The sequence below is a fragment of the Platalea leucorodia genome (genome assembly GCF_965183815.1).
Source record: "Platalea leucorodia genome assembly, chromosome: 10".
NCBI lineage: Eukaryota > Metazoa > Chordata > Aves > Pelecaniformes > Threskiornithidae > Platalea > Platalea leucorodia.
Window position 1 is genome coordinate 189201 of NC_138832.1, and position 14231 is coordinate 203431.

The window sequence follows — 14231 nt, forward strand, 5'->3', positions numbered from 1 at the left end:
ATTCAAGGTTTGCTGGAGAGATAAGATGTTTTGTGGTCTCTTTGGATGTGCTGTGGCCCCTTTCCTTGCATCCCTCGTGGCAAACCTTGCTTTCCTTCTATGGAAATGACTGAGAGACAGAACTGGGCTGCCTACTGCATCTCTGTAGTGCCTAAAAAGCAAAGGCAGGACTGGGCAGAGTCTCTCAGCTGCAGAGGCTGCACAGAGCGATTTTATGTTCAGGGGTGAGCTGCAGCCTAAGAATTTGGGTTTGAAGGCTGAAGTATTCAGGGCAGCTTGCAGGAGAAAGCAAACCACCTGGAAAAGCTGACCTGAGAGTGAGGGGCCACAGAGCAGGGACACTGGCCAGAGCTGTGTTCAGCTAAAACTGCTCGCCTTACTGCCAGCTCTCCTCTGTGATACAAGCAAGAGTGGGGAAGGAAGCCTTTGAAGGATATTCTACAAATTATTTGAAATGAGGAATTTTTTACATTCACCGGGGTTGAGGGGTGGAATGACAGAGAAGTCCCAGTGATCCTGGGCATGGCTGGACAGTCTGATGTGCACCCGTGCCTGCCACGTGGCTTCCCTGCGTCGGCACCTTGCCCTGCGCTGCTGCTCCCAGGGATGTGCCGTGGGTGCCTCTCGGCAGACAGCAGCTCCCTCACTGACTCTGGACTTGGGGGTAGCACTCACTCTGGGTTAAAATCCTAGTGATACTCGGTGGTTTGTCTCACCCTCCCTGCGCTCACAGACTGTTGGCCTGAACAAAACCGGAGGGGCAAATCCTGCAGAAAAAAAAAAATGCATTTGTGGGACAAGCAGAGGCTGGCATGAGGGTGCTGCAAGGCTGTGATTGCTGATTGCCAAGTGCATCACATATTGGGCTAGGAAGTGTCTTACCTGTGCCTTTACGGTACTTTTTAGCAGAGAATTTAGCAAATGAGCAAAGTGTGGCTGCTTCTCACCACCATCCTGTGAAGTAAGTGAATATTCACATTTCAGAGCTGGGAGCCTGCAGTACTGGGGAAGGCAATGATGTGGCTGGACAACATCCACGTCAAGGGCAGAATCTGTAAGTCTTACTCTCACCCCATTGCTGTAAGAACTGGCATGCCCCTCTCTTCCTGAGGCAGCAGCCGTCTGTGTCTGTGCTCCTGCCAGTCTGCTCTTCTGGCCCTCAGCTTGCAACCCCTTGTATGAATCACAGGATCATGGAATGCCAGGTAGGAAGGGACCTCAAGGATCATCTGGTCCAACCTTTCTAGGCAAGAATTTGCGCAGTCTAGACAAGATGGCTCAGCACCATGTCCAGCTGAGTCTTAAATGTGTCCAGCGTAGTGGAGTCAACCACTTCCCTGGGGAGATTATTCCAATAATGGACTGTTCTCATTGTGAAAAATTTTCCTCTCATGTCCAATCGGAATCTCCCTGGAAGTAACTTGTCCCCATGATTAGACATTGCAATGAATATTGCTCCTGAAACTGGATTAAGGTCTGGTTCCTAAAAGGGAAGTCTGTAAGGCAAAACAAGGTGAGCATTACTTGGGGACTGGTATGTGGAGATGATGCTCATGTTACCATGCTTCACCCAATTCCCATGCCCTGATGGGCTGGACTGCAGCAAGATCCAAGCACAATCCCTCTGTCCATCCTTCCCTCCTCCTTCCCCTCCCTCCTTCCTCCCTCCACCCCTAGGGAGGCTGTCCTAGTTTGTTTGTGTTTTTTTTTTTTTTCTTTCTTTCTTTTCCCCCTCCTCTCAGCTCTACTTATAACTCTTAATCTCGCTGGCCTTGCAACAAACGACAGTGCAGGAGAGCCGGAGCAGGACCCTAAGTAGCATGATAACTCAAGGCATCTCAGGGCTCATGCGACCCTTGCTAAGTGGACTGAATGTGAGCAAAATTCGCTTTCTTTATCTCTGTGGGGTGACTGAGCAGCATCACACACCAGCTAAGCAGAGGTCAGAAAGAGGCTTCAGCTCCACACCCAAGCTCCAGGATGCCCCTGGGGAAGCGAGGTGAGTAAAATGCTGAAGCCCACCTTGCTGTGTCCAGGAGGGCCTTTTCAGGAGGGACACGCGCTTCTCTGCCTTGCTCCGCAGAAGGGAGAAGAGAGGCCAGTGTGAAACATGGCCTGCAGGAGGTGGTGGATGAGAAAGTGTAGGCTAAGCAGATGCCGACGGGGGGAAGGTGGTGCAGGGAGCCAGTCTGTGAGAGGTGCTTCTCCCTGCTTCTGGAGCCCTGGAGCCCGCAGCTAGTGGCCGGGATCCAGAGCATGAAGACGATGATGTGTCACAGGAGTCCCTTGACCACTGGGGCCCAGTCACCAGCCTTTGAGGAACGGGGATGGTGGGCTAGGTGTGTCGGACAGCTGGGCCACGAGCCTGCTGTATTCCTGCTGTGGGGAGGCTGGGATGACCGCTGTGTTGGTCTGGGAATTGCAAATTCTCTTGGTGTTTCTGCCCAGGTGGTGTCTGTAGGTGCGAGGGGCTGTACGAGCCCACGGCACTGGTGTCCCGCCAGGCTCCTGAGGCCGGCGGCTTGTGCTGGGCTTTGCTCAGACTGCTTGTTCAGGGCAGGATGCAGAGTTTGTCATGGTGGCGGAGTCTGTGAGTTGAACTCTGCGGTGGAAGTTGGCCAGAAGCTTGTGTTTAGGAATGCCTCTAAATGCTTTTGGTCCCTGCCAGGGTGGAGGACCCCCAGCTGGTCGTCTGAAAGGGCAGACCTCGGCCTGTTTAGGGGCCTGGTTGGCAGAGTCCCTTGGGAGGCAGTCCTGCAGGGCAAAGGAGTCCGGGAAGGCTGGACGGTCTTCAAGAAGGAAACCTTAAAGGCGCAGGAGCAAACCGTCCCCCCTGTGCCGAAAGGATGGGGCTGACCAGAGAGGCTGCCTGGCTGAGAGTGCTCATCCGTATTTCTACAGCAGGAACTACTGCAGACTCCCTGCCAGTTGTTCCTCTCTCTGTTCGTTAGGGATAATTCAGAAGGAGATCACATTTCTCTGAGCAAGATAAGGGGAATTCGTAGATCTAGACCAGTATGATCTGGGTCAGACTGTAATCTGCTAGAGATTGAGAAAAAGACCCAACCAACATCACAGAAAATACAATAAACCATTTTGCTATCTGACCTTAGAGAAAAGTTATACTGATAACCCTGCTTAATGGGATTTATGAAGACTCATTATCAATGGGTTTTCTTTCTAATTGGTTTGTTGCTTATGAAGTTATCTCTGGCAGTACTTGTAGGCATCTTGCTGTTTTTCATGGCCTTGCAAAGTATCTTTTAGGGAAAAACACCGATGGGGAGAAGAAGAACCTTCTTGAAACCCCCTTAACTAGTTCCCTGTGTCACAGAAAGTTTGAGGGCTTTTTTAAAAGGGAATAATCGGTTGGCACGTGTTGAGCTTGCAGTGCTGAGTTTGTCACATCCTGATAAGATCTTTCCAAAGCTCTGACCCTGTGTCCTGTGATGGTAATGCCATTGTAAAATAGTTCAGCCTAAATGAAGCAAAATTTAGTCTAATAAATTTTGAGTTGTTTTTAAAATCCTGGTTCAAAATCATTTTCTTAACAAAATGTGAAAGGAATTTTTTCATAGTTTCAAAAATGCTGATAAACAAATTCAAAAGTAAATAGAAAATAAAAGCTACAGATTTTCTTCCCAGGCTCTCCTGAAGCCTTGGGTGCCCAAAGCAGGTGACTCGAGCCTGGGACTGGTTTGGGGGATATGAAGACAACTAGGCCAGTACGTGAGTGGGTCTGTGGGAGATGACTGAACTGAACAGTGAAAACAGGGAGTCATCAGGTTGGATTTATGCCCCAACAGAGGCACCCATACTAAGAACACAGACATACAGCTTAATTTCTCCTACAGCCAGCGAAGAGAGAAGCTGCTTACAGATGCTCTCTGTGTCGTGGCCAGGAGTGCTTGGCATCATCCCTGCTCTCGAGAAGGGTGAGCTGCTGCACCCAGGCTTGTCCAAAGTCGTGCAGGGGGGCTGTGGCAATAGCACCTGTACTCCCTTGTGTCCAACTGGATGCCCTGGCTGCTGGCCCTGGCTGCAGCTCAGCTGTCCCAGGGCTCGTTTAACTGGCAGCAACAGCCAAAGGGGCTGTGTCCAGGAGGAACTGCAAGGAACAAATCCCCTAGCATTTGCGGGAGCCTGGTGCGGGGACCCTCCTGGGACTGACGTCAGCTGCAGCTCTAGGTGCCTCAAAGACAGCACGAATGAAGCTTTCTGTCAGTAAACATGCGTGCAGCTTTGGGGGTTGTTGGATCCAGCACTCTGCTCGCAGGCAGCCAGCTCGCGTTACCCTGTTGAAGAATGCATTGAGTTGCAGCATTAAGTGAAGTCCTATGACTTTACCATTTCTATTGTGTGACAAATTATTTCACCCATAACTGTAAAACCAGCGTTGCCAGAAAACCTGCCTGTTTGCCATAAAAATTGAATAAACAGGTCTAATCCGTTAAAATACAGAGTTGTTTTGTTTTGTTTTCTTTTGACATTTGAGAACTAGTCTTTAAATTGCTTATTTACAAAGAAAGGTCTGTGGGTGTCTCTATGAAGGAGACTGAAATGTCTTAAAGATGTTCTTTGGCTGTTTGCTTTTGGAAATAGGAGGGTCCCGCTTGGCTGTGCGTGACTGCAACGTGATCTTTCCATTCTCCACGTGGGAAACTCTTCCCTCTGCAGCATGGTGTCGGTGCTAACTCCACAGCTGTTTCCATAACCAGGGGACCCTGCTGTAGACGAATGGCCCAGGCATTGTTTTCTGCCGAAGCTTTCTGAAAAACAGGAAGCCGGCCTCCTCGCGTGAAGGCACAGCGGCCCCTGTGTTCAGCGAGCAGGGACAGAATCAAGACACAGCTGAAAAAAAAAAAAAAGAGCAGAGAAGGCAAAAAGTATTGTTTCACCTCTTTTCTCCACTTCCAAATTTTGATGGAATATGAGGATTGGCTTTCCAAAGAGATAATTGTTTGGAATTTTCTGTGCCTGAAGTCTTGCTGATGAAGTTCATGTGACAACATTTTAAGAAACAGCATCCTGAATCACTTGGAGATGTCCTTGAGGGTGGAAAGGCTCTACAGAGAGATCTGGGCAGGCTGGATCCGTGGGCTGAGGCCAACTGTGTGAGGTTCAACAAGGCTCAGGGCCGGGTCCTGCCCTGGGGGCACAACCACCCCAGGCACCGCTGCAGGCGTGGGGAGGAGCGGCTGGGAGCTGCCCGGGGGAAAGGGCCTGGGGGTGCTGGTCGACAGCCGCTGGACACGAGCCAGCAGGGTGCCCAGGTGAGGCCGCCCCTCGAATGCTGTGCTCAGCGCTGGGCCCCGCACCCCAAGGCGGCCATGGAGGGGCTGGAGCGTGGCCAGAGCAGGGCAGCGAGGCTGGGGCAGGGGCTGGAGCACAAGGCTGGGGAGGAGCAGCTGGGGGAGCTGGGGGGGCTCAGCCTGGAGAAGAGGAGGCTGAGGGGAGCCCTCATCGCTCTCTGCAACGGCCTGAAAGGAGGCTGGAGCCAGGAAATCGGCAGAGATCTCCACGTGCTTCATTTTCATCTGCCACAGAGCAGAGAGGGATGAGCAGACAGGGTAAGTCCTTTCAGCTGCTGGTGTTGCTGTCCCAGGGACAATTCTCATTTAACCAGTTCCTCCTTGAATCTCTGACTTTCGGATGCCTGGCACAGTGTAGCGCAGGGGCCACAGCGCTTCCTCAGCTGGCAGGTTTGCTGTAACGTGCGACTCTGGGGCTGTGACAGTTTGTATTCGGTGTATCTCGCAAATACATTGCAAGAAATCAGGAGATAATATTAGAAATTCTCAGAGCTCTGAGCCGTACTTGCTGTTTGTTTCACTGGCCCCAGGGCTTCCAGGAGAAGTGTTACCAACTTTATACCAAACAGCACTTCTATTGGAAGAAGCTGGATGCTGCTTCGCTCAGCCTTGTGTAAGTGGGAAAAATCGGGGAACTGTGAGCTTGGCCAGTTCTCGCTGTGAAATTCGCTCTGTCCGCAAGGCTGCGGTTCTTTCTTCCTGTGCCAGAAATCACAGCAGCGAGGCCACGGGGCAGCGCTGGCACTGCTCGTGCTTGGGGGTTTCAGAGCTGTGGGAGACAGAGGTGGATCTTTCCCGAGATCTGGGAGGGTGGTGCGTGCCGTCGGCTTGACGGAAGAGAAGAGGGTGGACCCAGCTTCTGCCGCTGGAGAACGTCCTGGGCTTTGAGATGATGGGCACTTGGGCAGTGCCACATTGAGAGGTACGGGGCAAAACACCCACTGGCTCCAGGGTGCTGCCCTGTTTCAGCACAGGAGGTGGGACCTTTGGGTAACTGGGACCTCCTGCTTCTAAGTGACCATTTGGGTATGTACACTAAGAAAAAACACTGTTTGCTCATGTGCTTCCCCTGGCAAATATAATAGATGGTCTCAGAATATACTGTCCTGGTGAGAAATCCCTGACGCTGCTGTTCAGGGTGGCAGCCTTCTCCACGCCGGTGGAGAGAGCCTGGGCTGGAGGAGATGAAGAGGATGCTGTTTCCCTCTTATTTCTAGATGTGGTTTCTGCAAGTCAGCACTAAGAGATGCTGGTGGCCTTGTTCTTAACTCTCTACCAGATTAAATCTCACAGGCTGTCAAAATAACTAGCAATTTCTCCTGAGCAAGGATCACATCAGCTCGGAGGCGGTTACTCAGCACGGTTGCTCTGTAAGCTGGGGCTGAGCATGTCTCATCACAACAAGGCTCCCTGCAACCGAGGTCAGGGAAGGAGTGGGCACTTCATGAAAGAACAAGCAGCAGAAAAGGAACAGTCATCAAGTAATCCCCTTGGGAAGGGGAAACAACATGTGAATGACGACAGCCCTTATTGCATGATTAGTATCTGATCCTGAGCACTTTTCTTGTTATCACATCACTCCATCCAGGATTAATATCCCAGCCCAGGACCTGCAAACGCTTTGCCTGCCTGCAGTCACTCCCTCCGCCAGCCAGCCCAAGCAGAGGCAGCGGGTGCAGAGCATCTGCACTTGTTCACGCGCAGCTAAACGTTTATTCTGAGGGATGTTTGATAGAGTGGGAAATATTTGGGGTCAACTCAGATTTTCCTGGCACCGAGAACTGATAATCTGCATCTTTTCTGACATGCGTGGTGTACTCCTTCTAGAAAGTGTTTGTATGCACGTTTCCCTCCAAGGGCCGTGTTTCTAGTGCTCAGCCAAAAGGCATCAACAGTGGGCGTGCAGGAAAGGGTGGGCTTCTCTGATTTTTGCAAACTTGTCTTACAGGTCTGCAGACCAGGTGACGGTGCATTTTATAAATCGGGATGGAGAACGACTTATGGCCACAGCCAAAGAAGGGGAGAGCTTGCTGGAAGTGGTAGTCAATCAAAACTTGGCCATTGATGGATTTGGTAGGTGTTGCACAAGGGTATGCGCTCTTAGCATTTATGTGTCTGTGCTGTGACCAGTGGGCACCTGGGAACAGTGCAGCTGGACTCATGCCACTGCGTTCTGGTGAGACCGCAAAGCAACCTTCTCTTCCCCAACAGCTGCCCGCTGGGCTGGCTCACGGCACTGAGATGGCAGTGTGGCTTCCACACCGTCACCGCTGGGATGCCAGCAGCCTCCCAGTGTCAATGTGCTTGGCTGCTTAGAGTTGACGTACGGATTTGAAAACTGGTTGTGATCCTCCCGGAGCAGAGGCGGGCTAAAATCTGCATCCATCTATTGTGTTTTCTGTCATATCTTTTGATATGCTCCAGATCTGTTAAAGGACCTTTTCTCACACTGTTCCTGAAGATGATCTCTCTCACCGCCTTGTTTTTTCTGATTTGCTGTCACTCCCTCGTTTCCCCACCAGGTGCATGTGAAGGGACGTTAGCCTGCTCCACCTGTCACCTCATCTTTGAGAAGGACACCTTCCAAAAGCTGGATGCCATCTCAGATGAAGAGCTGGACATGCTGGACTTGGCGTATGGACTGACGGAGACGTAAGCCTCCCTGCCGATTGCAGTAGATTCTCAGGCCTCTGAGGCAGATCCTCAGCACCTGGCACCTGGTTCCAAGGGGACAGGACTTATCCTGTACGGCGGTTGTGCCTCTCGAGCTGCTTTCTCTTGGGGCACAGGAGACCTTTAACAGGAACTTTAGTGAAAACCCAGCCTGGACCAGACATGCCAGTGTGGGCGGGGAATTTCTTCCTTTACTGTGGGAACAGATGAGCCTCACTTAATGTTCTCTTCTCAGATCTCGCCTTGGCTGCCAGGTGTGCATTAAGAAGTCGATGGATGGTCTGACGGTGCGGGTCCCCGTGGATGTATCAGACATCAGGAAGCAGCTGGAGGTTGGAAAGCAAAGCAAACAGTAACTGGAAATGGCTCCTGCACAACTCATCCTCATTTTAGGTGTGGCAGGGTACTTTGCTTTTGGTTAACACTATTGCTTTGTGTGGCTGGCTTGCAGGAGACCATAGAGGTCTGATTCGGTATAAATGCCTGTTTGGCAAATCTCTTATTTAAACAAAGCTTAATGCTAGGGTCTTTGGTACATGTTTTAAGTTAAGTGCTTAAGCGCTCTGCTGAATGCAACTGGACTAAAGCGTATGGCTTTACGTTTCCCTGGATGGGTGACAGTAAATGTGCTGTATGTGACTCACCCTCTCCTTTGAAATGTAAGGAATTCTGCTATTCTAAGTAACTGCTGGGAATTTTGCAAGGCTTGGCTCTTTAACTGTAGAGCAGGTTTTTCCCAATTTGGGAACCTTAAGAAGGGATAGCTGTTACAAATGCGAGACGGTGTGAGGATATAGGCTGGCTGAGTCTGGTTAGCAAGAACCATTTGAATGCTGACATTTCCTATAAGAGGGAACCACTTGCTATCAATGATGTGAGATGTTACGTGTCACTGAATTGTTATATGTGCCGTGATCTTCTACTTTCTCCAAATATTACATTTTCCCATTGCTATACTACCACATATGTCAAATAAAATTCTAATAATCAGGCTATTAGACCTATGAGATGCACTTTTCTGGTAACATGAGTGTGGTTGGAATAGAATGAGTTTGATGGAAATTTAGGTATAATATCCTGCTGCCCCAGTTTACTTGACTGGATTTTCCCTCGTGTTTGAGTGAATATGTCAAACTTGCCGTCTACATGTCGTAGCGAACCCATGATCTGTAACAGAGTTGTCCAGAGTTCTGCACAGAAACCTTTCCTATGGATTTAGTTAAAACCCAGGCTATGTTTAGCATCCAATTTAAACCAACAAGTTACTATTCTTAGGCAAGGTATCAACCCCATAAAAGATGTATGTATTTAAAAAATGCTTATCTTATATTAGAGCATTCACAGTTTTATTTGGCATAAATTGCAGAGTTTTGATGGAAGGGGTGGAGGGACTGCCCTGTGCGGGCGGCCAGGAACTGCGCTATGCCTGTCACAGCCCCTTCCAGCCGGCTCTGAAACCAGTGTAAAAACCCCTTTGCACACAAGCGTGTCCCTGTTTGTTTAACTGCTTATAATCTTTTTTTTTTCCCTTCTCAATATGTGAATCAGTATTTAAAAGTTGATGCTAGTTGGCAATAAATTAAATTAAGTAAACTTCCACAAGTCGAGATGTTTCAGCGTGTGACAATAGTACCTGATTAGATGGGTGAAAAACAAATTTTGTATGGAGAGAGAGGTAATATCTTTCATTAGACCAAATGCTGTAGCTGGGGGAGAGGAGGGTAAACACTTTCAGACATAGAAGTGCTTCTTTAGATTTTTAAATAAGAGCTGGAAACTCCAAGTTCAGGCATCCTGGTGCAAAGTGAGTGGAAAGGATCTTTTAAAGGTCAGGATCTCTGCAAGTGTATTAGATGATTTTGTCTGAGCCCACCTTTAACTCTGCCTCCTTCTGGAGTTTTCCCCCCATGACCCGCTGGGTTCGACCTATGTTCGTGTCGGGTTTGCAAGCCTGGATCCACCTGGAAAGGTTCAGCAAAAGGAAAACCTCATCTCCCAGCTCCCGGATTTCCATCGCTAGCACCACATCCAGCCCCGCGCAGCCCTGCTGGGGGCCTGGGATGTGCGGTGGACCTCTCGGGGCATCGGCGGCTCTCGGGGCATCGGCGGCTCCGTGCACGCAGTAAGCAGAGAGGAGGAGGACGCGGCTTCCTTCTGCCTCCATCCCTCCTTCCTCATCCCCTGCACTCCGACCGGCTCTATCTCAGAAAGCTCGGAGCTGCTGGCCCTGTTTGGTGACCTCGGTGCTACCTCCCTGCCTTTCTTTAAGGCAGCGGGAACACTGACACAAGCCCTGCCACTCTCGGTGTCAGCGTGGGGCTCTTGGGCACAGGCGAAGGGTGACACCCTGTAAATCCCCCACTGTAGGCTTTGGCTTCGTCTCCGGTCCGTCATGCAAAAATCAGTACAAAATTTTATCCAGGGAAACTAACAGAAGGCTCTCTACTGGAGGAATTTTCTGGTGTGGGCCAGAGCCACTTGCTGTAGGAGGTGAAGGCAGCAGGGTGGATTTCTGCAGGGTCCCAGCCCTGTTTTGGGAGCATGGATGCGGTGTAGTACTGGGGCTGCAGAGGCTCTTGATTGGCATTTCACATAAGCCAGTGCAAGGCCAAACCTTCTACAGGGCAGCCCTGTGCTTAGATATACCTCAGAAAACCCCTCCAGGGTGTGCCTGTCTCTCCCAAACCTCTTCTCCTCCAACTTGCCCCGGGTTTACTATAATAAAGCAAAGAGAATAAAAATGGATTAAATGAAAGCAGTAAAGCCACCACCTTCAGTCCCACTTCATGCCTCTCCCCGCTCCTGATGCTGCCACTATCCCTTTGCAAAGCAGAGATGATCCGGAGCTTTACAGTCCCGCTCCTCAGCCCCCTCCTGTCCGTGAGTTTAAAGCTGGACCCCAGGCTGCGGCTGAAAGCGTCAGTTCTCTACGCGCAGGCGTGATGCCACGTGCTGGTGGGATGGCGAGGGAGGGAAGAGCTGCTGGCTTGGAAGGGCTGAGTGCCTGTCACATTCCTCTTCAGAGTGTGCGTGACCTTCGAAGAAAAAGTTTCTAGGGCAAGCTTTTATATGCAGGTAGCCAAAATAGCCCGTGCTCGTCTTTGGCAAGGCAATCTGTCCCTCGAAGGTGCCGTGGGATAGCAGAGAGGACTCTGCACAAAGGCGTTACCTGCAAAGGATGGGGAGACTATGTCGTGGGAGGCTGACTTTCCTGACGCTGGTGGGACGTCAGAAATGGGATTGAGACGGTTGAAATAACCTACAGCTGCCCTGGTCACGTCCATCGTGGTTTCTGTCAGCCTGCAGGGTAAGGGAACAAACGGTACGTGCCGAGCAGAAATGAGGCGAGGCTGAAGTGCACGAGTCATTGCCTCTTCAAGGCAAATGCGCTGGACTTGTCTGGCCTTGATCTATACTGGGAGCAGGCCACGAAGGCTCCTCGCTTCCCGGATGGCAACCACCCAGCGCATCTTCCCGGGTGACTGCCTCCGGCAGGGCTCCGAGTGGGGCTTGCAGTATGTGTCAGGCCAACTTGGACTAAATCTCTCCTTTTGATCTGAAAAAGGGCAGAGAGAGAAGGGAAACCTAGTTGTGTCTGAGGCTGTACACTAAGGGAAAACGTGGCCTTTCTGGGGCAGAAAGCCAGCTGTCTGTGTATTTGGTATTTCTTGTTATGAGCAAGCTGGAGGCTGTGGAACTTTTTCAAGACTGCTTGGTGCCTTCCAAGTGCATCTCTGTGTCTCAGGGAGGGGCACATTCCACCCGGGAGTTTTGAGACAGGAATTTTGGTAGCCATTGGATATAATACGTGACAGGAAAATGCCATCAAGCAGCAGCCTAAGGCATCACCCACCGATCACGCTCTCAGCAGGTGTAAATCAGTATCAGAGGCCATGACTGCGAGGACGGGGTACTCTCCTGTTGAGGAGAGGGGCCCTTAGTTGAAGGTTTTGTAATTGTCTTCCTTGGACTTTCCAGGAGTGCTGGTCCAGAGGCTCCACTACATGAGAGAAGATGAACAAAACATATGTTTGCAGGAAGACAAAGCTAAAACAGTTGCACCTTCTTTGCAGGAAGGCAAAGAGCGTTCCTCTTTATCCTCACCGTGACTTGTCGGCTGCGGTGCAGCTTTCCCCTCCGCGACACCCGCGCCGATGGGAGCGCTGACAGCACATCCGCAAGCTGCTGCGGGGGCGTGGGGTGAACCACAGCCCCGGGTGGCAGGGCGACCCGCTGCTGGGTCTCTCCTGCCAGCGACTGACAGCAAAGCAGGGTGCTCTCACAAGAATTAAGTCACAATTTGTGTTTTGGGCCATTTATACTTGTGGCCTTGAGTTTCCTGGGATTAAAAGCAGTAGTCTGGCATTATTGTTCAGGAAAAGCCAGGAGCTCCAGAACCTTTTTGTCTTTATGGCAGAGGCCCATGGGGGACTGTGGCCAGGATTTGGGGGGTTTAGAGGTGGGACATTACATTAAGGCATTACCTGTTCCCCAACTACACTTGGAGCATGCTGGACGGTGGCACAGCTCACAGGTTTCTGGGTCTGCTACCCCTAGGAAATCTATGACTAATTTGCTACGTGTATTTTGATGGCCTGGAAGAAAGTAGAACGCTTCTGCTAACTTAGTGGATGTAGGGCTGGGTGCCAAAATGTGGGGAGCATCTTGGTCTCCAGCAAGCTGGACTCTCAGAATCGCATTATTGCCCGGGCTCACGGACAGGCGTGCTGCAGATTTCCACGCCCAGGCCTAAAGGTACCGCAGGTAAGCAAGGGCTCTGTGCCCCTGGGGAGGCCAAGTCTCCCTCCGTCTTGTGTAGCACCCTGCCTCTGCCGTGCAGCCACGTGCTCTCAAAGGGACCAGTGGTTTGTGCTATCTTTTCTGATAAATTTTGGAGGATTTTGTTCTGTTTTGTTTTAAATGATGAAAAATTATTAATGGAGAGCTGGGTTAGAGCAACTGTCCAGGAAAATGCGCCCATATTAGGCAGCCTAAGATGAGAAGAGGAAAATGTGTGTTCTGCCCCACCTCTCCCGGTGTTTCTATAAACCGATCTCTTTCTAACTTGCTCGTAATTCTTTGAGGTGGCGCAAATCATGAGCTCTTACTCTGCATTTGGTCCAGGTTCCCCTTGTTTGAACTGAGACCAGTTTACAATCCATTAGCGTGTTTAGAATACAGAATAATCTCTCTTCCAAGTACAGACAGACGTTTCTCATAATATTTAGTGCTGTTTCACCTTCCCAAAAAGACACAAATGAGAGTAATGCCTGAGCTGAGCTGCTGGCAGAGGGCTCCTCGCCAGCGTGGCCAGCCTCGCAGACCTGGGGCGGGACGCACGTGTGTCCGACAGCGCGGTTCGGCGTTCTGCAAACACCGCCGCGCCGAGGGGCGGCCGAGCAAGGGAACAAAGGGCGGCCGCTGCACCACAAAGACAAACAAACTTGTGTCTCTTTTATTGAAATAGTTACAACTGTAGCTCTGGAAAAAAAGACTGTGAATGCCTCGTCAGTGCTCATGTGTGAGGGAAATGATGGCGGGGAGGGGTTTGTATTACAATTATATACACCTTTCACCATACAAGGGCCACCAAGGTGATCCGGGACGCAGAGTGCCACATCTGAGAGTTAAACACCTTGCATATAACAAATTAAACTCTATGCACCTTGGCAAGCGGGCTCTAGGCTTCCTCCTCTCTCCTCTGCCCTGGTATTCGATGGTGTGAATTTGGAGCGCTGGGCCAGCTCCCAGGCACTGACTGTCACAGGCACCCGGCAGATGAGTGGAGGCATCTGGTACCTACTAGATCGTTTTGCAGAGGTGGCTTCCCCCCGTGCAAGGACTGAACCACGGCAGGTGTCGAGCAATTCCAGGTATGGCTGTTCGCAGACACTCAGCAACTGGCAGGGGGCACTTACTCCACAAGGACCACCTTTCAATCACTAGGATTCGTGTATTTCTCTTGTTCTTCGCCCATTCACTGTTAGTTGAGTAAAAGGAGTGTCTCTGAGAGAAACCACCTTCGAAAACTCTCACGTAACTTTCAAATGAAACATCCTGAACCTTTTAACCTTTGAGACTTTTCCCATCATTTTCTTAATGCCTGTCAAACTAATGTGGTGCTCTCAGCTTCTTTTTAGAGCTCAGCTGGCAGCATCTCAACCCTCTAAGCAAGTCCCATTATGGCTATGGTGCTTCTGAGCATCGCTTTGAGTGCGATCATGGGAATGCTCCAAGAGTCCACTG

General features: G+C 50.6%; 1 protein-coding gene across 1 annotated transcript; it reads left to right on the forward strand.

The window, feature by feature from the left end:
• Positions 1 to 1820: 1820 nt before the first annotated feature.
• On the forward strand, positions 1821 to 8341 carry LOC309595670 (adrenodoxin-like; the record flags this gene model as incomplete). Its single annotated transcript, XM_082322910.1, has 4 exons — positions 1821 to 1999; positions 7261 to 7385; positions 7835 to 7964; positions 8221 to 8341. 4 exons carry the CDS (start codon positions 1821 to 1823, stop codon positions 8339 to 8341), a joined length of 555 nt encoding a protein of 184 aa, XP_082179036.1.
• Positions 8342 to 14231: the final 5890 nt, after the last annotated feature.